The 24,536-nt window shown below is 47.5% G+C and overlaps 1 protein-coding gene across 4 annotated transcripts; it reads right to left on the minus strand.

Moving 5' to 3' along the window:
* Positions 1–2,924: 2,924 nt before the first annotated feature.
* On the minus strand, positions 2,925–23,995 carry BFSP2 (beaded filament structural protein 2). 4 transcript variants are annotated; one of them, XM_062621875.1, is made up of 7 exons: positions 23,518–23,995; positions 15,178–15,260; positions 13,272–13,428; positions 10,857–11,018; positions 5,556–5,687; positions 3,980–4,200; positions 2,925–3,163 (listed from the first exon to the last, which is right to left on the minus strand). In XM_062621875.1, exons 1-7 carry the CDS (start codon positions 23,971–23,973, stop codon positions 3,160–3,162), a joined length of 1,215 nt encoding a protein of 404 aa, XP_062477859.1. In that variant the 5' UTR covers positions 23,974–23,995; the 3' UTR covers positions 2,925–3,159. The 4 variants fall into 4 exon arrangements, with proteins under 4 accessions (XP_062477859.1, XP_062477858.1, XP_062477857.1 ...); XM_062621874.1 differs by having other exon boundaries at positions 5,556–5,717; XM_062621873.1 differs by having other exon boundaries at positions 13,221–13,428.
* Positions 23,996–24,536: the final 541 nt, after the last annotated feature.

The following is a 24,536-nucleotide window of genomic DNA, read 5'->3' on the forward strand; positions in this document are numbered from 1 at the left end:
TACTGGTGCATGTCTGACCCTGCGTTAGCCTGGTTCAGGGAGCTGAGTGGCAGGAAGGTTTCCCTGCTTTTTGCAGGGCTAATTTTCTGCTGGGTTTGCTTCCTGAACTGTCTCCTGAGATGTTGAGTGTTGGTGCAAACACAGGACAGTGTGATGGGAACACAACAAGTCCTTTATGCAGCAGCTGGCTGTTAGGTTGTATTGTCTACAGCATCTTGAGTTCATAACAGCAAACACCACAAATCCCTCCATGGGAGTAGAGGTGTGATAGTTACTGCAGTAGGAGCTAATCAAATCTGGTTCCTGGTTTTGGTTTTCTTAGGAAAACCAGCTGGAAACGTTCATGTGTATTTAATACAGCAGCTGCTAGACCAGAGGATAAAGGTAAATGAGTTTATGAAGCTTAGCACTGACAAATACTTGTGAAAGCCTTTAGTCTCGTATGTCTTCAGTTTCCCATCTCACACCGTGAGCACTGTTAATGCTTAGCTAGCATTCAGGCCAGTCAAGACATGCTGGAGGGGCTGTATAGGTAGCTAGTGTCAACCTGTGTGAAGGTATAGATCTGTTCACAAGAGCTTTAGCACTTCCCATGAAAGCACTTTGTTTTCAAAAGGCCAGATATGTTACATTTGACTTCTGATAACTAATCACAGAAAGAATCTTTTCAGTTGCTTTTGGTCCTTGCTTGGGATAGAGAGAAAAGCTGCTGGAAATTCATTATTTCTGCTTAGGTGCTCTCTCCTTTTCCAGCCACTTCCCTGGAGTACCTTGATGATTTTGCAATAAACTATTTTCATTCCACTGAATAAACATCTTGGTAGGAACCTAATTGAATTTTAATGAACTATGCTGGATCGTTTGAACCTACGATCCAAGTTTTTTTGGAACAAGCACTTGGAATGGCAGGTAAGAAACTGAAAAGAAATCCTTCTTCTCATATCACAGTGTGGTTGCGGACTCATAATTTTGCCAGGTTTCTCTCTGTTGGTGACATTTATAAAGAGCAGCTTCTCAGTGGGATAGCCAGCAGTGTTTTTTTCATACCTGCAGCGTCGCTAGAAGATAGCAAAGAGATCTGACTCCAGATTGTATGGTTTTGTGCTATAGATTTGATTATTTATAGAAGCTGCTGTCTGTAATTTCAGCACACATGAGACAGAAAGAAAAACTGAAAACCTATCGGGGGGTGCTATGAAGAAATACACAGATAATGTGTAAATTCCCTCTTCTTTCTCAAATCATACAGAAACTGCTCTCTCTTATGTGTCAAGAAGGAGGGGGAGGTTATGTTTCACTGATGTCCAGAAGTGACTATCCCTAGACAGCATCCAGTGAACAACCCAAGGGTCTGTGTCATCTCATCTTTTGTACCACCTTTTGTGTCTGTTTTCCCTCATCAGCACTATTGATGGAGTCTCAGCTTGGTAACTTCTGTACTGATGTGGAAGTAGGTATCATTGCGTGCATACTGCAAGGGAAAAAAAGGGAATCTGCCATCATCAACCTTTCTTTTCTTGGTGGTTGTTAGGTAATCTCTTAATCCAGTGAACTGGGGGATTTTTTCATCACAATCTTGCAGGTGGTACATGCCAAATGGCCTTTTTTGCAGAGATTAAGGAATTGTTTGTCAAGTAATCGTATCGGGAAGGATTTTCCATGTGTGGGGAAATGGGCAAGGCAAGCCATGACAACACTTGTGTGCTGATTCCTGCTACTCACTCGTGGGTCAAGTATAGTGGATTTGGAGTGTATTTGATTTCATCAGTCATTAAAAACTAAATAGCTATGTTAGCTAGTGTTCCAATGGAAGATCAGAATGTCTACAGACCACCTCTCATACATGCTGTGTGCCATTATGTTCTCTAACACATGCCATTTCTCTCTAGTCTTTGAGTCCACATAACGAACTATGTTGTCACCCTGTGTAACTGTTAATATTGTAAAGTCCTCATCCCACAAACACGTGTATGTTTAGCTTCCCATGCAGGAACTTGAACAAGAAAGGCAGCCATCTGCCTAGCTGCAGATGCAGCTAGCCTTATACTGGGCTGCATCAAGAGGAGCGTGACCAGCAGGTAGAAGGAGGTGATCCTGCCCCTCTGCTCTGCTCTCATGAGACCCCACTTGCAGCACTGTGTGCAGCTCTGGTGTTCTCAGCATCAGAAGGACATGGAGCTGTTGGAGCAAGTCCAGAAGAGGCCACAAGGATGATCAGGGGCTGGAGCACCTCCTGTATGGAGACAGGCTGAGAACATTGGGGCTGTTCAGCCTGGAGAAGAGAAGCTGCATGGAGACCTCAGAGCAGCTTCCAGTGTCTGAAGGGGGGCTACAAGGATGCTGAAGAGGGACTCTTCATCAGGGACTGTAGGGACAGGACAAGGGGTGATGGGTTCAAACTGAAACAGGGGGAATTCAGGTTGGATATGTTATATATAACCTCGCAGTGTTCAAGGCCAGGTTGGGTGGGGCTTGGAGCAAGCTGGTCTAGTGCAAGGTGTCCCTGCCTGTGGCAGGGGGTTGGAACTGGATGAGCTTTAAGGTCCCTCCAACCCAAAACAGACTGGGATTCTAACATTTTGTGTGATGGGGACCAAAGTTTGTTACGATCTCTGAAAGTGCAGGTCCATCTTGGGACTTGCAACACCATGAGGATATCAGTGTTTAAAATATAAAGGAAGGGTAAGAGGGCAAATCTTCATCATGATACCATCAAAATAAAAGGAACTACCTATGGTCACCCACATGTTCATGCTGCTTGGGAGCCTCTTCAAAGGGAGTTTGGCCAACCTGCCTTAAGGGATGCTGATAGCAAGAAAGAGCCAAGCAAAGAAAGCGTTTACTTGCTGGGACGTGGAGGGCCCATGTTCTTAATCCTATCATGCCAAATAGTGGAAGGAGAAATAAAAGTCAGACAACCTCCCTGATCTTCTGTATGTTTATTATAATTTTAACAACATGAGTAAATTGGAATCTGTAAGCAAAGCAATTACGTGAGGAGGGTCTAATAAAGTTGTTCAAGCTACAACCTACTTCGATTGTTGAGTCAAACTGAATAGAGCAGGCTGCTTTTTGGGTTTTTAGCTTCCATGGACAGAATGGGCAGTGACATCTTTCGCTCGCATGGCAGTGGTCTTCTGTGGGCTGGGAGTTTCATAATCAGCTGAAAGTAAAATAGAGAAGATAGAAATAAACCGGTCGCTACTACAAGTAGGAAAATTGCTGAACTAAGACCTGCCTTCGGCTCAGCTGCTGAAATCCCATCAACCTCAGCGGGATCCTATTATAACAAATAATCTCCCTGACCTGAGCAGAAGAGCAAGTCAAAACCTCTGCGTCAGATTCTCAGAGGTTCCATGCCTAATGGTGATTAAGGTTCTTATAAAAGCCCAACCCAGCAACCCACCCACTCTAAAGGCATTTACAGGTTATTCCCAGAGGACAAATGTCAAGAGTCTGAACTGTGTTTCTTCACAAAAGGTACAGTCAGAGTGCCAGGTCCTGTGCTCTGACTTTGAGGGGCACTGGTGTGCTTAGGAAGGGAGTTTCCTCAGTCTAGCAGCTTTAGGATTAGGATTGTGTAATAGTAGGAGGAGGGAAGGCGTAATGTACCCAAGGCAAGAAACAAAAGAGCTGCTTTGCGGCTAATGTAGCCCCCAGATGCTGTAGTAGCTTTTTAATCTCACATCTCAAATGTTCAGGGAAGTGAAACTCATGATCTACTGGAGTATTGCTAAACCTCATCCTCCCATGCCAGTGCTGCAAACCACCATCTCCCCAGTACATTAGGAACCTCTGCACGACTGGGGTTGAGGTGTTCTTCCCCTTTGGCAGCTTTTCCAAACCTCACCATCTACCACCCAGCCTTATGAAACACGAGAACCCTCCTAGTCCTCCTGCTCCCAGCAACCTCCCAACCCCTTCCCAGGCAGCGCGTGTTCTCCATCCTCGTGGCACACCTGCTTTTTAGGAGCAGTACCTGCTGTGTTCTCCATCCAGAAGGCAGTGGTACGCAGCAATGTCTTTCTCCAGCTGTTGTTTGCTGCTCAGCAGATTTTCACGATCCCGCTGCTGCTGCTCGGTTTCCATTTTGATTTCCCCCATCTCTGCCTCCAGCTTGGAAATGACAGAGCCTAGGTTCTGCAGCTCGATGTCGTGCCAGTGCTTGGCGTCATATAAAGAGTTCTCCAGACCCCTCTTCTGTAAGGGCAGGACAGCAGACATTAAAACAGTCAGGTTTCATATCACAGAGTCACACAGGATGTGTGGCATTGGAAGGGAACTCTGTAGATCATCCATTCCAAGCCCCTGCCAAGGCAGGGCCACCCTGAGCAGGTCACACAGGAATGTGTCCAGGTGGGTTTGAATGTCTCCAGAGACTCCACAACCCTCCTGGGCAGCCTGTTCAGTGCTCTGACACCCTCAAAAGAAAGGAGCTCTTCCTCATAGTCAGATGGAACTTCCTCTATTTCACTTCATGCCCATTGCCCCTTATCCCATCACTGGGCACCACTGAAAAGGGTCTGACCCCAACCTCTTGACAGCTGCCCTGAAGATATCTGTATGCATTGGTAAGATCACCTCTCAGTCAGCTCTTCTCCAGGCTAAACGGGCCCTGCTTTCTCAGCCTTTCTGGGATTCCTGAGGATCTGGGATTCCTGAGGGCTGGCCTTGGCAGTAAAGGCTAAAGCAAAGAAGGCAGTCAGTAACACCACCTTCTCTGTATCCTTCATCACCAGGGCCCCCACCTCACTCAGCAGCAGGCCCCCGTTTTCCCTAGTCTCCATTTGCTACTGATAGACTTGAAGAAACCCATCTTGTTGTCCTTGACATCCCTTGCCAGATGTAATTCCAAATGGACCTTAACTGTCCTCATCGCATCCGTGCATACTCTGACAACGTTCCTATATCCCTCACAAGTGGCCTGTCCCTTTTTTCACTTTCCATAAACTGCCTTCTTCTATTTGAGTTTTGCCAGAAGCTCCTTGCTCATCCCTGCAGGGCTTCTGCCTGCTTTGCTTCATTTCTTACTCAGAGGAGTGTATTGATCATGAGCTTGGAGGAAGTGATGCTTGAATATTAACCAGCTGTATTGCCCCCCCCTACCTTCTAGAGCCCTGACCCACTAGATTGCTCCAAGTAGGTCACATATGCCTCATAGGGATTTTTATTCAGGTTTGGCCAGTATCTCTATTGAATATGCTTAAGTGGAGATGGAATATTTTGAGAATTCCTTTCTTTAGATACTTTGCAAAATGTCTATTACCATGCCAAAGGTTGAACTACTTTGGTTACAAGGTGCAGGTGTTCTTCACGTTGTCAAGTACTGCCCACCCAGCAATTATTACTGAGTACAAAGACATTGAAGATTGACATTTGGGGTTTGGTACGCTTAGTGCACCACGTCAATCAAGAAGAACCCAGAAAGGTCTGGCATCTCTGGAAACAGCATCCACTGGAAAACGGGATCTGTTCCTAAGTCTCTATCCCAAGCTGGGAGGGTTTTCCTCAGAAGGCACGTTGAATTTGCACGCAGTGCCCCCAGCACGACTTACCAAGGTCCTCAAGGATTCCGTTTCTGCTTGCAAGCTCTGTATTTTGCAGGCGGTTTCATGGAACTCGGTCCTGAGGCCCTCCACCAGCTCCTCCTCCTGGGTTCGCACGGCCGCGGTCGCTTCGGCCTGCTGCTGGTAAAGGATTGCCACTGTCATCATAACCTACTCAAATGATGGGTTAGTTTCCTTACGAACCAAAGTGACAGCTAATATTTACACAGTTCATGGCAATCCTGACTTTACATCTCGTTCTTCTATTTTAAAGCCCTCAGTTGAACAATTTGGGATACTTCTTAGTGTCAAAATCACCATCTTTTCGATGCATTTACTGTAAAATGGCTTATACCTCTAAGTGGGTATATTTTATCTCTGACCACAAAGCTGCTCAGCATTCATACTAGTACATTTAAAATGACCTATAAAAAGAAAATGTGACTGTAATTCTCCATTTTGTAGCTATAATTAATATAATTATGCTATATATATGATATAGAATATAGGATATAGAATAGAATATAATTATGCTATAATTTTTTTAAGAAGCAAAGTGATTTCACTTAGTCTGTTGGATTTCAGAGGTATTCGTGGCTTGATTTCCCACTTAGGATTCGGTGAGTCACAGAGCAAGTCATCTCACACAAGTCAGAAGGATAAGTTGAATTAAGATGTTCTTATGTTATTTCATGCTCTTGTTTCTTGTGGGCTTTTATACGTGTTTAGGTCAGGGTCCTTGAAATGAGGTGAAGGAAAATGTACCTTAGCAAACCAAAAGTGTCTATAGCTTTTAATGAGGGCTGAGATCAAGGTTTTCAGTCCAGAGCTCTGGGCTCTCTGGCAAATGGAATTCTTCAGTCAAAACCTACATTTCTTCTGGTTGACGTTAAACTATGCAGAATAGCTCTGTTCCACTCAGAAAGTTCATCTTGACCCTGTCCTGTTTTTCTGATCATCCATTTTCTTCCCAAATAAGAATAAATTTAAAGTAAGTCTGGGACCGTGCATCAGAACTAGTTTTTATAGGGGATGGTTTTGGTACCATCATGTGAACCCCACACCTTGGTCACTGTAACGAAATCATCTCAGGTGCAGAAGGTCATTTAAGTACAAGGTTAACCTCAAACAGAATTTAGGCTTTATGAAGCTGTATTGCAGAGGGTGAATTTCAATGCAAACACCAGCTGTCCTTCACAGAGGCTGTGCTTCAGAGAGACCTGATCTCACCTCACTAGTCCTGATGATCCCAGCCTAGTGATCCCTGGACCTGCCACTCTGGAGTCATTTGTGTCTCTTAAGTTGCATTGAAAGTGTAGCCTGCGTGTTATTATGCTATGAGGACTATGATACCTCTTTTTAAAGGGCAAGAAGGGTGCTTTTGCTCCTATACGTATAACCTACACCCATTACCTGAAGCCTAGTATCTCTCATTCACATTTACCCTGCTGGTGGCCCTAATGCTACCTATAAATCCAGCTTGCCTTTACCACAGGTGATGTTGAATCTCCTCCAAGAGATACCCTAAGCAGTCACAGCTACCTGACTTTAGCGATATGAAGGATACAACAGGCAGATGGAGTAGATGGGCCCTAAATACCAAGGATTACACAGCAAGTAAGCACACACTGAATGAGCTTTAAAGCTTTTGGTACACACAGGGGCTCCCTAACCTCCTTACAGATTACCAGCTGAGTTGTACCAACAGTCCAAGTGGAGGGTGCTGCTGGACCCTCACTTTTGGGTTTCTTCTGTAGAGAAACTTCAGCTTTGGGGTTCCTTCTATAGAGAAGTTCAGACATGGTCCTCATGCCCTCTTCCCTTGTCAGTTTGTGGTTTCTGCTCTGCTCTTCCTATTCCTTAGAGGCTCCACAAAGCAAAGGCCATACTGAACTGTGGTGCCCACAAAAAACTGGATTAATGAAGGGAGAGGATGAAATCATCCTCCTAAATCTTTACCAATCAGCTTGGTGCCTGAGTTTCCTGGGGATGTGTGGATTTCAAGCCCATCTGTACAGTTCTGAGCCAGGCGTTGTGCAGAATCTCTCTCTCATTAGTCTGTTTTTCATGGAATCAAAAGAATTAAAGGATGATTAGGGATAGAACACCATCACCCAGGGTCTGACCAGCATGACAGCTGCAGGGGGAAAGTGGCTTTGATAAGCTCTGAATAATTCTGGGAATGTGTTAGCAAAGCAAGGGAGAACCTTTCATGAGATGGACTATATGGGACCACAGAGGAAGCCACATAATTGTGTGTTCAGAGCAGAGCATTGCCATGGATCAACAGCTGGTCAAGAGACAGCACATCAAGAGGATTAAGGTCTAGCTCCGTTATGACAGAAGCTCAACAGCTTGATGCCTCAAGGTTTTACTGCGTTGGGGATGAATCATGAACTGGAAGGGTTTATGGGGGGCAGGTAAGCAACGAGCAGGGGTGGATGTGTGGAATCAAGCTACGTGAATGAACAGCACCACGTCGTTAAGTAAAGCATTTTTCAGGGAAGAATATTAAAGAGCTTGCATGTCTTACAAGGGTTTAAATCACTTCTGACAATTCGGAGAAGGGTTTGAGCATTATGGACAAAGAAAAGTGCAGATGTCAAACCAATGGCTTGAGTTTTGAGGTTACTGTCTCATCTAAGGAAGTCTCATGTGAAACCCCCTTAGGTATGTATGTAAATTGCTATGGTTTGGTGCCTGCATATCCCTGAGAAACCCAGGCAAGACTGCAGTTCCAGTCAGAAACAAAGCAAAAAGGGCAAGAGTCAGAGAATAACAGAAATACTGCCCTGATGTGTAAGTCAGTGCTAGGACATCATTTGAAATACCTTGGTCTCAGCTGGTCACAGCTACACCAAAGAGTGGGTACTGAGAATTATAGAATCATAGACTCATAGAATGGTTTGGGTTGGAAAGGGCCTTAAGATCATCCAGTTCCAACCCCCTGCCACGGGCAGGGACACCTCACACCAGACCAGGTTGCTCCAAGCCCCTGTGTCCAACCTGGCCTTGAACACTGCCAGGGATGGGGCAGCCACAGCTTCTCTGGGCACCCTGTGCCAGCGCCTCAGCACCCTCACAGGGAAGAACTTCTGCCTTAGATCTAACCTGAACTTGCCCTGTTTCAGTTTGAACCCATCACCCCTTGTCCTATCACTACAGTCCCTGATGAAGAGACCCTCTCCACCATCCTTGTAGCCCCCTTCAGACACTGGAAGCTGCTCTGAGGTCTCCACGCAGCTTCTCTTCTCCAGGCTGAACAGCCCCAGTGTTCTCAGCCTGTCTCCATACAGGATGTGCTCCAGCCCCTGATCATCCTCGTGGCCTCCTCTGGACTTGCTCCAACAATTACAGGGAGCTTTCTATGTCAGCTTAAGCTCATGATTTAAAGAGGAATCCAGTCTGTAACTTCATTCATTTTGCTTGTTCCCATTTTATTATCTGATTGCTCTTTACTCCAAGAGCACAGAATGGTGTGCTGTTACCCAATGGGCAACTCTTCTCTCATTTTCTCAGCCTGTTTTTGTACTCCAGCCCCCTGAGAAATGAAGTTAAAATATCGGGGACCAAGGAAAATCTCACAGGGAGAGACTGAAGGAAGTGGCAAAGAGGAGGGAACTGCTCTCCCTCTGCTGTTGCAAGAGTAAGAGCAGGTTTTTCACAGTGTGGGTAACCAAGTAATGCAACTTGGCCACATAAGATAAGTGTACAAGTTGAAAAAAGCTGAGCTCTTGTTACCAGTATAAATAGTGATAACCTAAATACATCTGCCTGAGATACAAAACTGCATGAGGTATGAGATACATCATCATGTGGATTTAATGAGAGGTATACCTGGGGACAAAACCCTCTAGAATGTCATACCAGAACGTGATCAGAACCACAGCTGATCTTGCCAGAAAAGCAAAGCAGGAAGAACTTAAACTAGTGAGAGCTTAGGGTAGGATGGCCTAGCAGGGATAGGTTAGGTATCAAAGACACGGGAGCGGGATCCAATGATCAGTCTAGTATGAGCTGGCAGTTTTGTCCTCAAATGATATCTCTGCAAGACCAGGTATTGGAAGGTGTGAAAGAAATAGGAAGAAAGAAGTGGTGGGGCTTTGTTTGCACAGGAGGAGGCAGACCAGGCCACACAGGGAAGTGGGGACACTGAGGAATTTGGTGTGTCGGGGGCATGAAACCTGTCTGTGAACCAGGAACAGATTTTGTGGGAATAGCTCAGGAGGTTTCTGAGGATGGGTTGGCTTCTCAAGGCTGCCTGTGCCTTGCATGGAGGCACTCTCCAGGCTCACGTAGCTTATTAATGTGTCACTGACGTCCTTTGGGGCTGCAAATCAGGGCCCCACAGAACAACCTGATGGAGACTTTGCTTAGTAATGGTCTGGCACAGCCACAGACTTGATGGGCCCTCTCTCTGGTTGGCTTCTTGTGCGTTCCCTGGCACCTTTGGTATCAACTGTTGTCACAGTTTCATTCTTTCTGTTGAAAAGAAACGCCTACTCAGAGCTTGCGTATATGTTTGCAAGCACAGTTTTGGCTTTTTCCTTGCTGTTTGCCTTCACTTCCCCCCACTTTGTACCATGAAACAGGGGTGTGTGTGCTTTTACTATATATTACATATAAATATTACATATAGCACAACTGTAGTTATGATCTGCTGTGCTGTAATAGCCACCGCAGGATGAGATGGCTGCTAACAGACAGGATCATTCCCTGATGGTCATCTATGATCATTACTCTTCTCATCACTTTTCATTTCTGAGTTAGTATCCAGCTTTCCCACTGCTGCCAAAGGATGCAGTAGTAAGGAGGAATCCATGAGGAGTCTGTGTAATTAGTGGAGAGCATTATGTATTACCTTTTTGATTTACAGACCCCTCTAAAGTGTTCAGCAGAGGAGCGATCCTGGTGAGAAGGGTATCAACTGACTGAGTTCTGGGCCACCACTTGAAGATGTTCCTGCTCTTTGCAGGGGGTTGGACTGGGTGAGCTTTAAAGGTCCCTTCCAACCCAAACCATTCTATGGTTCTATGGTTCTAAGTCTGTTTTCCTTGGCCAACATTTCAGAGCCCCTGAAGCCTCCCACAGATACCTGTGGTATCAGCAGGGTCATTCCCACCACTGCTTACCTCTGCCTCCCAAGAGAGCCACACACTCTGTGTGTGTTTTCCCATGGACTTGGACCAAAACCCTTTAGATTTTTAAGACCATTTTTGTTTCAAGGAGAAGCCAAACACCCAACCCTCAAAGTTACTGCAGGGTATTAGGTTGGTGTTTGCTTCAAACCTGTGGTGCTGTTGCGCTTACCTTGGTACGAAGCAGGGCTCCTGTCTCAGCACGATTCTTTTCAATGTCTCTCTCCCAGTGGATTCTGATTTTTTCCAGGATGTCATCCAGGCCACTTCCCAGGGGAACATCCAGTTCTTCCAGCTGAGATCCCGCTAGCTGCTTGTATAATACCTTCACATCCTTGAACGAAAATGACAGGCAGAAAGTGAACTGAACCATTGACTTCAGAGAGGCTCAAGGAAGAGCTCGTTCGGTGCCAACAAAGAGAATCATTACGTTTGACCCCAAAAGGCATCTCTACATTAATGATTTAATGCACTGGAGGGTTTCTTTGTCAGATATGGATTTGCCTTTGCTTCCTCATGGGGAGTCTTGCTTCAGCTCTGGGGTACTGGAAGCCGTTTCCCCTTTGGTGAAGGAGGCTGAAGCCCTGCACCAAGTCACTGCCCTCACCGTGGCAAGTTTCTCCAGCAGTCAGAGCTTGACACATGCACACTGCAAACCTGGGGCCCAAACCCAGCACAACTGCGCTGCCAGGAAGGCTGCAGTGTGGACATTGGGTCAAGGAACTAACAGCTTGCAGCAAACCAAACCCTGCTCTTCCCTCTCTGCTGCACCATGCAACGACATAGACACAAGTCGTGCAAAGAATCTCGTGTGAGCCACCTGTGTGCTTCTATGCATGTGCATGTTAGATGAAGAGCACTCTCCTTCTCCGTGGCAGCATTCTGTTTCTTTACTTATAAGTGCTCCAAAACCGTGTAAGCAGTAGAGAATTGCTGTGTCTAGAACTTAAAGGTAGCCCATCAGCTGTACCTTGTGTTCAGGAACACAAGAATAAATGAGGTTTGCACATGTATCTGAACTATCTGGCACCACAAGCCTTTTACATCGATCTGTTCGTATGTTCTATTGGTGTGAGCAAAATGAAAAGTAGCATAAAGCCATCTGCTAACTGTATTTGTAAGCAATAGCCTCTGACAGTGACAATACTGGGGGAAAGTGGATGGGAATTACATGAATTATGAATCTTTAAGAATGAAAGCCTTCAAATGTGCTCACTCCGTGTTCACAAGAGCTTGACATGGATTGGAGGAATGCAAAGTTGGAATGATTTCAGGAAAGTCCTTGGGACTTCACTGTGCCACAGCTCAGCTGGAGTAATGGCAATAGTTGCTTCCAGCCTTTATTCTTTGCCTTCTCTTGAGCAGCTTCCCCTGGTGCTGCTGCCATGGGAAAACCAGGTCCGTGCTGAGGTTGCTCAGATACTCCAAATGGGTAAGGAAATGAACATCATTCTACCCTGCACGGGCTCCTCACTGGCTAAATGTGGAGCAAGAGAAGCTGCTGGGAAGGTGGTTATGCCATATTTATGGGCAGAGAACAGCCTCAGTGCCAGCATTTCTGGTTTCAGGAACACAGACAGAGGCTTAAAGGGGATCCTGTGTATTTCTATCAATGTTTTGTTTTCCCTCTTATCTAAAACGATTTCCATCTTTCTCATGCTGTGCAGCACTGATGGAGCCATAGGTTATTTTCTGCACAATGCCAGCCTTGGGATTAGACTTGTGAAAGCAGGGAGGGGGATAAAGGAACTTCATCTTGGCAAGCCAAGTCCATATATACCTGCCAGTGATGCTGAAATCTTGTGGTTGGAGAAATAACCTGGAAGAAAGGTAAGGCAGGATAGTGCCTTGCTTCCATGAACCACCTCAATCCAATCTCCCTTTTACTTTTGAAGCATCAGGACCCTTGCTTGTTGCCCCTTATGTGGGATTAGTAGTAGCTCCATATCCAAACTGCCATCAGTAAAGACGGTGATGTAGATCTGATCCTGAAACCCCTGCTGAAGGCAATAAACCACCTTCATGCAAATAGTGCTGGTGAATGTGATGAGTAAGTGGGAAAGCATTGCAAGACTGGGTAATGATGGGCTTCCCTTCCAGCTGCCTGTCCCCCTGACTTGCTTCTGGGGTGTGTTGCTCAGGAGAGATTCTGCAGTGGGAGCTGAGCAGCTCGCTGAGCCAAGCAGGGCATGTTCAGAAGGACCTGGCTATAATGTTCAGTGTTAGTGCAGCAGGCCCAGAGCTTGTTCCCTGCACACTCTTTACATCTCTGGCTGAGGATCAGACCTCTCTGGTGAGATGTCCACATAGGTGCAACCCTGTGACCACCGTGTGGTGTCTAGCAAGAAGTGACACCTCTTCCATGTCATGTTTATCAGGCAGGAAAGACTTAAGACTTAAAGGCAAGCAATTTAGAGGTTAGTGCTTGAAGTTAACAGAGAGAGACATAAGAGCGGGTTTCAGAAGAATCCCCAGCCCCAGACATGACAGGCAGAGCTTTTTAGTGCTTGGTTTGCCCTAGATGTATGATACCAACCGGATGAAACAGGCACACATTGGCTTTGCAGTGTCCCGAGTCTGGACTTACTTCTTCATGAGTCTTTGACAGCAAAGTTAGTTCTTCTTTCATGCTCTCTATCTGACTCTCCAGATCCATTTTAGTTAAATTAGCATCATCAATCACTTTATATAGCGAATTAATTTCGTCTTCCACTGCCTTTCTGAATGGCTGCTCATTTTCATACCTGCAGAGAACACAAAACCCCCCCAAAACCTTAATCCAGCACAGTTCAGCGAGAAAAACCTGCTTTCTTTTCAATGACACCGTTTGGGCTAATTGCCTTGTGTCCCAGACAGAGGCACAGAAGATATACTTTGCTCTCACCTTGTCTCACTGTGCTTGAATTTAACTGCCAAAGGAGCCTTTCATGAACTCAGAGTGTAATAAAACAGGCCCCCTTTGCGCTCTGCGCTGCCGTGGTTACAGCCCAATAGGAGTCCTGAACAAGCACGGAGAGGCATATGGTATTTATATACAGTATGACTATGGGTGGCTCGTTCTCTATTTGCTTGGCTGTAAAATGAGAACAACTGCTCCTTCATCGACATGAAGACTATTCAGAGCTATGGTTAAAGAAAACACGTGCACGTCAAATGCATTACTGTTACTACAGACATGCTGACGGAAGTCTGGTCTATGTTCCAGGGCCCCAGCCCATCCTTAAGATGTAGTAGTATCAAAAGAAAAAGGGGAGTTGAGTGGCTGGTTTGTCAACTAGAATTGCTGCTCGTTTCTAAACCGTGGCTGCCGTGGTAGGAGCAGGTTGTGTCAGGCAGTTGTTGCTATTCTACAGCGCTGCTTGCTGCATCACTCTTGTTTCTGCCTTTTCATTTCAGGCTTTCCACTGAAGATGTGAGGAATCTCCTTGGTGAGAATCAGGAGCTTTTCCTATGCAGTGGGTTGATTTGACACTGGTTTTGTGATGGAGACTGCGTGCCTACACCGCAAGTGTAGGACATAAAGCCGTCAAATGAGTATCGCAGAGCAGTACCTTTCTGAAATGAAAGGCAAACCTCAGAACAGGATTAATGCACTTTTTGATATGTTTCAATAAAATAATACCAGAGGGATGATAAAAATCATAGGAAATAAAGCCCAATGAGTCTGAAACACAGTTTGTGTGTCAGATGGTGCAAAAATCTATTTGAAAATGAACGAGCCCATTATGAGGAAAAGCTGGAAGCTGAGTCAAATCTAAAGAGCTGCATGCACTCATGCACATCAATATCAGACTCTGAGAACAAAAAGACATCAAACAAGTAGTTTGCCAGTATTTAAGATCTTTTGCTATTCCTTTCTCTCAGTAGAGATGAGGAAAACCAGTGCAGCCCATTTGTTTTCTTATCTAACACTTCCACGCAGACATGTGTAGTGGTGTGGTTTTTGCTTGTCAGCTGCTGCAGCAGAATGGTTGTGACTTCCCAAACCATTTATGTGGGACTGAAAATCACAGCTAAAAAGCACATGGAAATTTTGCCTTTATTAAATGTCAACCCAAATGTGAATGAATACTGACCTCTCAGTAAGAGACCAGTGTCTGTATGCCAAAGAATAGCTTGCGTAATGTTGTAGTGCACATTTATGTTCCTTTAAACCTTAAAAATATTCCCAAATAATGTTAGCATCAGAATTATTTTGCTGTTACAACCCCCCTCCCAAGGCAGGTGGTGAATGCCCCATCCCTGGCAGTGTCCAAGGCCAGGTTGGACAGAGCCTTGGGTGACACGGTCTAGTGTAAGACATCCCTGCCCATGGCAGGGGGTTGGAACTGGGTGATCTTAAGGTCCTTTCCAACCCAAACCAGTCTGGGATTCTATGAATAGTCAAAAGAATGAGCCCATTCTATTAACTAAGCATTGCTCCATCACAGAGTAGGGGTTTGCCAGGGTAGAGTTTCAAAGGAAGTGGCCAGTTGGTGCCACCACAACTTTACCTGTCTTTAAAATCTTCAGCACAGGCTTGAATATTCTCAGTGTGCAGCATAAGACGAGCATTTTCGAGGACTGCTTCGCCCACCTAGAAGAAAGAGACAACAGAGCTCAAGCAATGAGGAGCTTCAGCACCTAACTACGTGCACTGTACATGTGTCTTAAGCAGATGGATAGCTTTGAGTCTGAAAACAAGCCTCTAGCCGAGGGCTGTTCAAGTGACTCATTCCAGATAGATAGCGTAATCAATTACATTTGTACCTATAAAGGCACAAATTCTCTGCAAAGAGGCTGTAATTTGTCACCAAACTCATTCCTCCCCAGCATTCGTCTTCCTGTGGAAACACATTTATTGTGATCATCAGCTGGTGGCAAGGGGCAAAATTCATTCCAGCGCGCAAGGTACGGGCATCGCTTAAGTCCCACTTATATTTTCACGGTACAGTTTAAGCAGCACTTATGCAGTTCCTATGCTACTTCCCATATCAGCAGGCCTCTGCGGGGTTGTCCTCTTCAGTGAGCCAAGGAATACTTGTTGCTTATTCTGCCTGCGAGCCGTCCTCAGCTCCCAGAGCATCGTTTTCCTCCTCTGATGGGATCCTGTAAGCTCCTGTGATACGTGTGAGACCTGAGAAGCAGGGGGTCCTGCGAGATTATTACACTGAATGGGAAATGCTTTGAAAAGATTGAGCAAATAAGGCTGTGCTATCATTGCTGTGGCTCTGGGGTGGATCTTTAATGCCCAGGAGAGGCTTGAGGAGTAAGCAAAGCGGAAAGGCGTGTGACTTAACAGCTTGCTGTGATTCAAGGATATATAAAATGATAAAAGGGTTAAAAAGACCACATGTGCACTGAGCTATGGAAGTGACCCAAACCGTGTGGAATTTAGCACCAGAGAGTTCACCCCTGCAAACAGCTATCTGAGGACTCCAGCCTTCCCATGGTCCGTGATGTCGCTCTGAAGGAGCTAAACTGAGCATCTCTTTGGGCTTTTTCAGGACATACCCATGGAGATTTGCAGTTGAATCTAAACCACCACGTGAATAAAAGCAGCTTTTTAAGTGGGATTTAAAGGGAGAGTTCTGGAAGCAGAAATCTTTCTTTAGATAACTGAGTCTGCAACCAAATGAGATCACAAATCCCCCGAAGTGTTCTGCTGCCCTGAGGTGAAACTGGCCAAGTCATGTGGAGACATCAAGGCTGCATCCTGCAAGTTATCTGAAGTACCACAAGTGGGATCATTGCCTTAGTACGGTCCTACCTGCCCTTCAGCCTGCTGCTTGGTGATGGGGTGAAGGTGAACATGCAAGGCTGAAGCTTTTCTATGTGGTTATGAGTATTCATCCTCACAAAAAAGGGCTTACTGCTCCAAATGTCTGGGACAAGCAAATATGAAATCTATGAAGGCATCTGACAAGGAGAGATGTGGAGGAATTCCGCACATTAGGAAGTGCATAATGGATCATGACGTTAAAAGCACTCTGCATCTTCTAAAGAGTTAAAAGAAGTGTTTTGCTTGCTTCTCACCTACTGTTAGGAACAAAGAGGGAAGGTGGCTGTGGCTGGAGCTCCATTCCTGCCAGCTCCAGCTCGGCGCTTGGCTTCCGAAGGAAACAGATCTCATACCATTGCACTGGCGGCCAATTTCTCTTTCCTGTGGGATTTCTTGGCCGATTCCACCCCATAGGGTAGAGGGATAGGCCATCAGAGACATGCAGTTCCAACACGCTGCATGCAAATAGCATCTAGACAGAGGAGAGAGGCCTGAGAACACTGCTGCTGGGCAGAAATGGGTTTCAGCATGGGAGAATGAAGGGAGAGCAGGAGCCAGGGATGTTACAAAAGCCATAGGTATGGGCAAGGAGATGGTATCTCAGGGCACACCAGCCAGCCCTGCTGGGCAATACGCAGGTACAAGAGACTTTCATGTGCTTGCTGGCACACAGAACAGGCTCTTCTTCGTTGTTCAACCCCTTATTTCCTTCTCCCTGCTCTTTTGCAGCCCCACTTTGCCAGCACTGGCTTAACACCCCAACACCCTCTTTGTCCTTCTGCGGCACTGGGGACATGCTGCTTTGCCATCCTCGGGTCCCAGTGCACCAGGAGATCTGAGTGTCTCCTGAAGGATGGAGGGGAATACATTCAGTTTTTAGATGGCAGCAGTATGGAGCTAGAGGCAGTTCTTTGACTCAGACTCAATGGTTGAACTGTTTTCTTCCTCCTTTTCCTTTTCCTTTTCCCTTTCCTTTTCCTTTTCCTTTTCCTTTTCCCTTTCCTTTACCCTATGGACAGTGTTTTGTATTCCTGTCAACTCACACCCCTGTGGATCATCACAGGAGCTTTGATTTCTTTTTCCTGATTCAAATCAGGGAGCTGCCCTGTGATTTGCCCTGCCCTGTCAGGACAAACCCATCAGTGAGCCCAAATCTGACTTAAAGTCTGATGAGAATGAATGTCTTTGAGGGAATTTGGAACATCCCACGAGCAAAAGTAACATTAAATGCTGTGAGCTGCACGGTGCCACTCAGAGGCATGTTGGTGGCCACATTTAGAGGCTGAATCCAGTGGAAGATGGCTCTTGGGCTGCAATGAGAGCAGAAGCAGGGAATAGCTGGTGATGTGCCGCTGCCTGGATTCCTGCCCCTATATAAAGTGCTTTTTAAAAGTGCTTTTCAGTAGAAATCCTGTGGGTTTATTGAGGCCTTTGAGGTGACTTCTTACCTGCCCCACAGTGGAACCCTGGTACCATGCTCCTGAGGACTTGGTCAGTACCTGACTCCCCTGCCATAGGCCGGCAGCTAATGCCAAATACTCAGGGAGGAAGACCAGGGCTCTCCAAAGCTGCACACAGACCTGAACTGTATAAACAGTATAACAAAGCCTCATGTTTGGAAGGCTTCAAACGAGGGCTGTGGGGGGAGCCAGCAGGCTTTAGCCTTTCAACCCTCCTGGACATCAGCTGAGTATGCTCCAAGTCCAGCAGTGGACTTGCAGGGTAAATAGGACATGGTAGCCTCTATGCAGAAACCAGGTATCCTGGGAAACTCTGCTTTGCACAGGCTGTGGAAGCCCTTTCCCAGGCTTCAGCAGAAGGGATGTGAGAGTCCCATCTAGCGGCCCTTTGGTTTGATTGAACTCAACCAACAGCGGGAGGCGAACACGCAGCGTTTTGCTGACACACGCACTGAAGTGCACGGTGCGGCGGTTTAGGAAACACGTTTCTTTGAGTCCATTGGGAATGAGAGGGCTTGTAATGCTGCAGGCACTTAGACATCGCCTTCTCCTGCACCTCAAATCCTGTGTTCAGCTCTGGGCCACTCACTGCAAGAGAGACATTGAGGTGCTGGAGGGGGGCCAGAGAAGGGCAACGGAGCTGGTGCAGGGCCTGGAGCACAAGTGTGATGGGGAAGGGCTGAGGGCCCTGGGAGGTTGTGTGGAGAAGAGCTGAAAGGTCTTTTCCAGCCCAGTTGCTTCCATGATTTTATGATTCTCTGCTCATAAAGCAGAAGGCAGCACTGTCCCTGCCTCACAGGACTTACAGGAGGCTTTGGTCACTGATGCTCCTGTGCCATTTGAGCAGCCAGAATGGGAAGTGTTATAAAAATGCAAATATCATTACTAACAAGGGCTCCTCTAAGTCACGCATTGTGTTCAACACTCGGAGCTGTGATGTGCATACACCTTTTGAACGTGGTTTTTTTCGGCTCTTGAACTAACACTGAGTATTTGTGGTATAAAGCATCTTCACTAGAGAGCAGCAACAATTCTCTTTGATTTCACTGGGGTTTTATGGACATACAAATGCAGTTCTGATTTTTAGGATAAAAACCTTATCAGAAATCTGCATCAACATCCCGGCCCATTTACTGCGTTACAACTGACAACAAGGAAAACCAGCTGCTTCAAGGGACTGCAGACTCCAGCCTTCATCTCAAAGCCTGATGTGAAACAGACACACATGGGGAGAACTTATCCCTGGTGACTGGCAACCTTTAATGGGGCCAAGTTTGGCATTGCAAGGTTTACTATGCCTTTCAAGATCTTAGCTATGCTTTAAATAGCTTTAAATAGTTTTGCCGTTCTTATAAATGCCTAAATCCTTTCTGAATGCAGCCATATTCTTGGCCTCAGGTTTGACCTGTGATAATGAATCTCATGGTTTAATTATTCATGTAGTGGAGAATCATCTGGCTTTTAAGTTCAGTTAAAGCAAATGATGTGTCTCTGGAGAAAGATCAGAAGACGCCGGTCTGGTCTTTCCTTCCACACACAGAAGGAAGTTCTTATCAACCCATCGCCTCCAACGCACTTTAATTCATGCCTAAACCAGGCCAGAAGCATGCAACCCAGTGCCTGCTGCTCAGGTGCCAAGCAGGAAGAGCAGAACACTGTCATGCTTTCCATGTTGAACCTCTTCTCAGGGCCTGAAGAAGGAAAACTCCATGTTCACAAATGGTGTAGACGAGGCCTCAGTGCCATGGGTTAGTGGTGGCCTTGGCAGTGATGGGGAATGGCTGGACTGGGTGAGCTTAAAGGGCTTTTCCAACCTGGTTGGTTCTATAAGTCGTACGATTCAAAGGTAGCAAGAGTGGCATTTGTAACACCACCTTGGTAAAGGTAATACCTGGAATGGCTGGGAAGATTGATGGGTTCTTTGCTGATTCCTGCTACATCCAGGAAAGCACGACTTCATTTGTACATCAAATACTTCATAAGTAAACAGGACTGCATCAGAGAATGCCTGGTTCTTAAAGCAGGAGATACCTTCTAAAGAAACACTCTGTAAAACCTGGAGTGTTGCCTAAGCACAAGGAGAAAACCTCAGCCCTCCTCCTCACATCTGCAGTTGAAGGGAGTCCAAGGTTGTGCTCTTGGAGGTGCCTGAGACGATACCATTAAACCTGATCTATTGCCACCCTCTGTAACGGTGGTTGATCAAGCTCCATGTCATTTGGTGGGAGTTTGTTGTGCCATTCCACACATTTCCATACACTACTCATGCACTGTGTTGTGTTGGACTGTGTTACAGGTAACACCCAGCCGCTCTCCTGGCCCCCGAAATAAATCACTGGCAAATAAATCACTGCATGTGAGTCCTCAGGCTGTCAGTCCTGTATATTCCCCAGGCTTAACATTAACATTGAGTAAATGCTGACGGTAAGGTCAGGTGCACATAGAAGTATCTCTATAGAAAAACCATGGTGATGATTTTTCAAGCGCTCCCAACCATGCACAGGAGTCACAGCAGTGATCAAGTTGGTCCAGGACATTGATTCCTTCTCCTGTGACCTGAACCATGCTACATGCCAGCTCATAGACAGCATAAATGTGTGTCCCACAGAGCTGTAATTGAACGGTCACAGAGGCTGAGCTTTTCTTCTCTATAAACTTGCTGAGAGTATTTCAAGCACCCTCTTTTCCCAGGTGCTGCCCTGCTCTGGGGGAAGGAATTGCTGTTACAACCAACCTCCTACCCTGCCCGAAAGACATTCGATCAGAGATGGGATTTTCCACAAGAACACTGGGATGAAGCCTGAAGAAAAGAAGTGTGCCCAGGGTGAAATGAGATGGATTTGAATTTCTTTCACATGAATTCCTCTCCAGAAGGATTTCCCATTTCCCTCATTTCCTGCAAGGCTCCTCCCATTTTCTGCCTGTCCCAGTAAGTGTTTGTCCCCCTGCTCTGCTAAAAACCAGCTGCCCAGCAGAGAACCGATGTTGTGACCGGGATAACGGCTTCCCATCATTCAGCTCCTGTCAGTGTTCCCCTGCTGCAGTAACAGCCCTGACAATCGTGGTGCAACATGAGTGGGTTTTAGAATCACAGAGTCAACCAGGCTGGAAAAGCCCTTTAAGCTCACCCAGTCCAACCGTTCCCCAGCACTGCCAAGGCCACCACTAACCCATGGCACTGAGGCCTCGTCTCCACGCTGTGTGAACACTTGCAGGGACGGTGACTGCAGCCCTGCCCTGGGCAGCCTGTTCCAATGCCTGAGCACCCTCTGGGGAAGGAATTGTTCCTCAGCTCCATCTAAACCTGCCCTGGTGCAGCTTGAGGCCGTTTCCTCTTGTCCTGTCCCTTGTTCCTTGGGAGCAGAGACCGACCCCACCTCACTACAACCTCCTCTCAGGCAGTTGTGGGGAGCAATCAGGTCCCCCCTGAGCCTTCTCTTCTCGCTGTCACGTTTCCCCCCCTAGCTCTGTGTTCAGTACTGGCACCCAGTTGTTATTGCTGGGAGGAAAACCACCTGACATTTGGGATGCCAAAACACACCCCGGGAAAGGTAGGGGGAAAACAGGACCTCAGGACCACTGGGGTCTCTTCTATCCCACTGTGGAGATGAGCCCGTCACATTTCTGACTGTGGGACCAGGAGAGCCCTATGTGCTGTATCATTGTCTTCTCACCAGCGTGGCAGGAGGAAAGGGCTCCTGTCTGGATACCCCACCTGCCCAGCTGTGTGTGTTTCTGTGATGATTCTTGTTCAAAACCGGTTCCTACCATGCACATTTGGGCTAAACCCAGTGGCTGCTCCTTCCACCCCAAAACTCTCACAGCTGCTCCATGCAAATGGCACCAAGGGGGCTGTAGTTGCTGGGCATCCTTCTTGGCTGAACAGATGGGGCTCCCTGGGAATCCCAGACTGGTTTGGGTTGGAAGGGACCTGAGAGCTCATCCAGTCCCAACCCCCTGCCATGGGCAGGGACACCTCACACCAGACCAGGTTGCTCCAAGCCCCTGTGTCCAACCTGGCCTTGAACACTGCCAGGGATGGGGCAGCCACAGCTTCTCTGGGCACCCTGTGCCAGCGCCTCAGCACCCTCGCAGTAAAGTGATGTAATTCAGAAAACGTTATGTATTTTAATGGTTAAATAGGTATGGATTAAGCTAATCTTTTATTTTCTATGACACTTGCAAATGCTATTACTACATAGCTTTACTGTGCTGGTTTTACGTAGGAAAAGCCTACTGTCTAAGCTCAATTTCATTATGAGCTGCTCTTATTTACTCATACAGGAGGCAAGGCAGCAGGGTGACACTATAAAGAAAGGTTAAAAGGAAAGCAATTTGGGTGAAAACTCATTACATGAGTCGGTTCATCAGCTCTACAATGCTGGGCCTTCCTAAGGAGAAAAATCAAGCGGTCCTTCCTAAAACACCTACAGTCCTACTTCTTTGGTCCTAACCATAAGCTCTGGTGGCTTTTACAAGTGAGTCTGCAACTGCAAAATGGACACTCATTGGGAAAACATGGGATGGTTGCAAAGCATTAACCCCCCATCTCACATCAGTCTCCATCTACCCCAGGGGATGGTAGTTTTGAGGGCATGTTTTTTGGGAGCACACGTTGACATGATCTTTGTATAACAGCTTCTCCTGCTGCATTCAGGGTTTGGATGCCATTTGTAGTGTTGTGGGTGAAGACCTGCCCTAAAAATGGAGCACACCATCAAAATGCACCCTTCTTCCTGCACCAGTGTGAAACTCAGGACAGCTCAAGGGAAAACACGTTTGTCCTGGGGAACTTAAGTCCTTCATGCTTGCAGAAGACCATCTGAAGATGGTGTTTTCTGTGCCTGCTGGGAAGAGATGGGCAAGACTCGGGATTCCAGCTCTTTGGCTCCACTGGCTGGGAGTTGGGAAGCTGGGACTCGCACCGAGAACTCAGCGGATAGAGCCCTGTGTTCATGCAAGCAAGGACATCAACTCACAAGTCCTCCTGGCCAGCAAAAGGAACTGGCTTTTGTCCACAGGGTCAATGCAAAGACCAGTTGGCACCCCTGCAATAAGCACTTTCCCAGAGCACCCGCAGCCTGTGCTGTATGGAGAAGGTGGGAGTAAGGAATGGTGGAGGGGTGACGAAGGGAAGGAAAGGAGCCACTCCTTGGTAGCTGTTATTATCAAGGAATTACTGGTTTTAAATAAATAGACCTTTTGGAAAGGCGATGAAGCAACTGAGGGAATAAAGTAAAAACCTGAGTTGCTGATAAATAAACCCAACCCAATGTGCTAGCCATAAGGTGAGGGATAAACTGACCCAGCCCTAGCAGTCTTCTGTTAATCACTTTGATGCTCAGTGTCATAACTACCGCCAAGCAAAACATAAGAAACACCCTTTCCCCCCATTTTGATCAGCACCTTGGGCTGCATTTCAATTGCCCCCCATGTATTGCCTAAGGCAACTCTCCCGCTCAACAGGCGCCTTCCACAGCACACTGTGAAATGATAACTGCCATGAAGATGGATTCAAACCCCTTGAGACCAGGCGGCGGTCACCACCAGCACCAGCCAACCCTTGCGCTCGGGGCTGGAGCTCTCCCCCCCTCCTCTCCCCTCCCTCTCACCTGATGGTAGATGGCCTCCCAGTTCTCCCGCAGCGCTCCCCAGCTGCCCACGCTGGCCGCTTTCTTGTCCAGGTACACTCTGATGTGCTCCTCCAGCTCCTGGTTCACCTGCTCGAGCGCTCGCACCTTCTCGATGTACTCCACCAAGCAGCTGTTGAGGCTCTCGTATGAGAGACCCCGGCCCTTCTCCAGCCCCGCGGCCAAGGGCACGGCGGCCGAGGAGCTGCGCAGCCCCTGCAGGAACACGCTGCTGATGCCCAGGGCTCTGCGGGACACGCGGGTGCCCAAGCTGCTCACGCCGCCCGTGGGGACGGTGCCCACGTAGACACCGGGGGGTCTGGACAGGCTCCCCGCACCGCCGATGCTCAGCCGGCGGCCGGGCGGCCCTGAGCTCTCGGTGGCGGAGGCGGAGGGCTGCTGGCCCAGGAAGGACGACCGGCGCCTCGGCAAGGGCATGGTGCTGCTCCGGCCTGGCCCGTGCCGCAGCTCGGCCCGCACTGGTGGGAGGGATGTGCCGAGCCCAGCACGTCGGGGGCTCGCCGGGGGCTTCGGCTTTGTGCGACGGCTTTCTGGAACGAGGGCTTTGTGCTGGGCGGGAGCACCCGACACATTGTGCGTGCGGGCGCTGGGTCAGCAATCCCATTGCAGGCGAAATCTCCCTGCTGCTGCTGCTGCAAATGTGGCCGGTGAAAAGCACAATGGTGTTTACAGGGACAGCGGGGCGAGCATTCAGCACCACACACGTGTTGAAATACCACCGGTGTTTTCTACGCTGACAGCCCGGTGATTTCCTGCCCTTGCACGCACAGGTATCGCGACACACGTTACACGTGCATTGGCCGCTCGCACCCGTGCTTGCTCCAGGCAGTCTCCTGCAGCAAGATGTTACTTGAAGGTGGTAAAACCCAAACGGCTGAGGAGCTGGCAGGGCCACAGCCGAGCAGAGCCGAGCAGCCTTTTGCTGCTGCAGAGCCTCAAATGCCCCCTCGGTCCTGCTGCAGCTTCTGGATTTCTCTGTG

Source organism: Pezoporus occidentalis, unplaced genomic scaffold, assembly GCF_034315485.1.
Source record: "Pezoporus occidentalis ecotype Australia unplaced genomic scaffold, CSIRO_AGI_Poc_V1 ctg235, whole genome shotgun sequence".
In the NCBI taxonomy this organism is placed as follows: Eukaryota; Metazoa; Chordata; class Aves; order Psittaciformes; family Psittacidae; genus Pezoporus; species Pezoporus occidentalis.

Bases quoted from the DNA above. Each gene is read 5' to 3' on its own strand.
- BFSP2 (XM_062621872.1), bottom strand. From the start codon at position 23,973: ATGCCCTTGCCGAGGCGCCGGTCGTCCTTCCTGGGCCAGCAGCCCTCC. The intron at 11,019-13,220 runs GTTGGTATCATA...TTTTCGTTCAAG, and splicing joins ATGTGTGCCTGTTTCATCCG to GATGTGAAGGTATTATACAA. The intron at 4,201-5,555 runs GTAAGTCGTGCT...CTGCCCTTACAG, and splicing joins CGGAATCCTTGAGGACCTTG to AAGAGGGGTCTGGAGAACTC.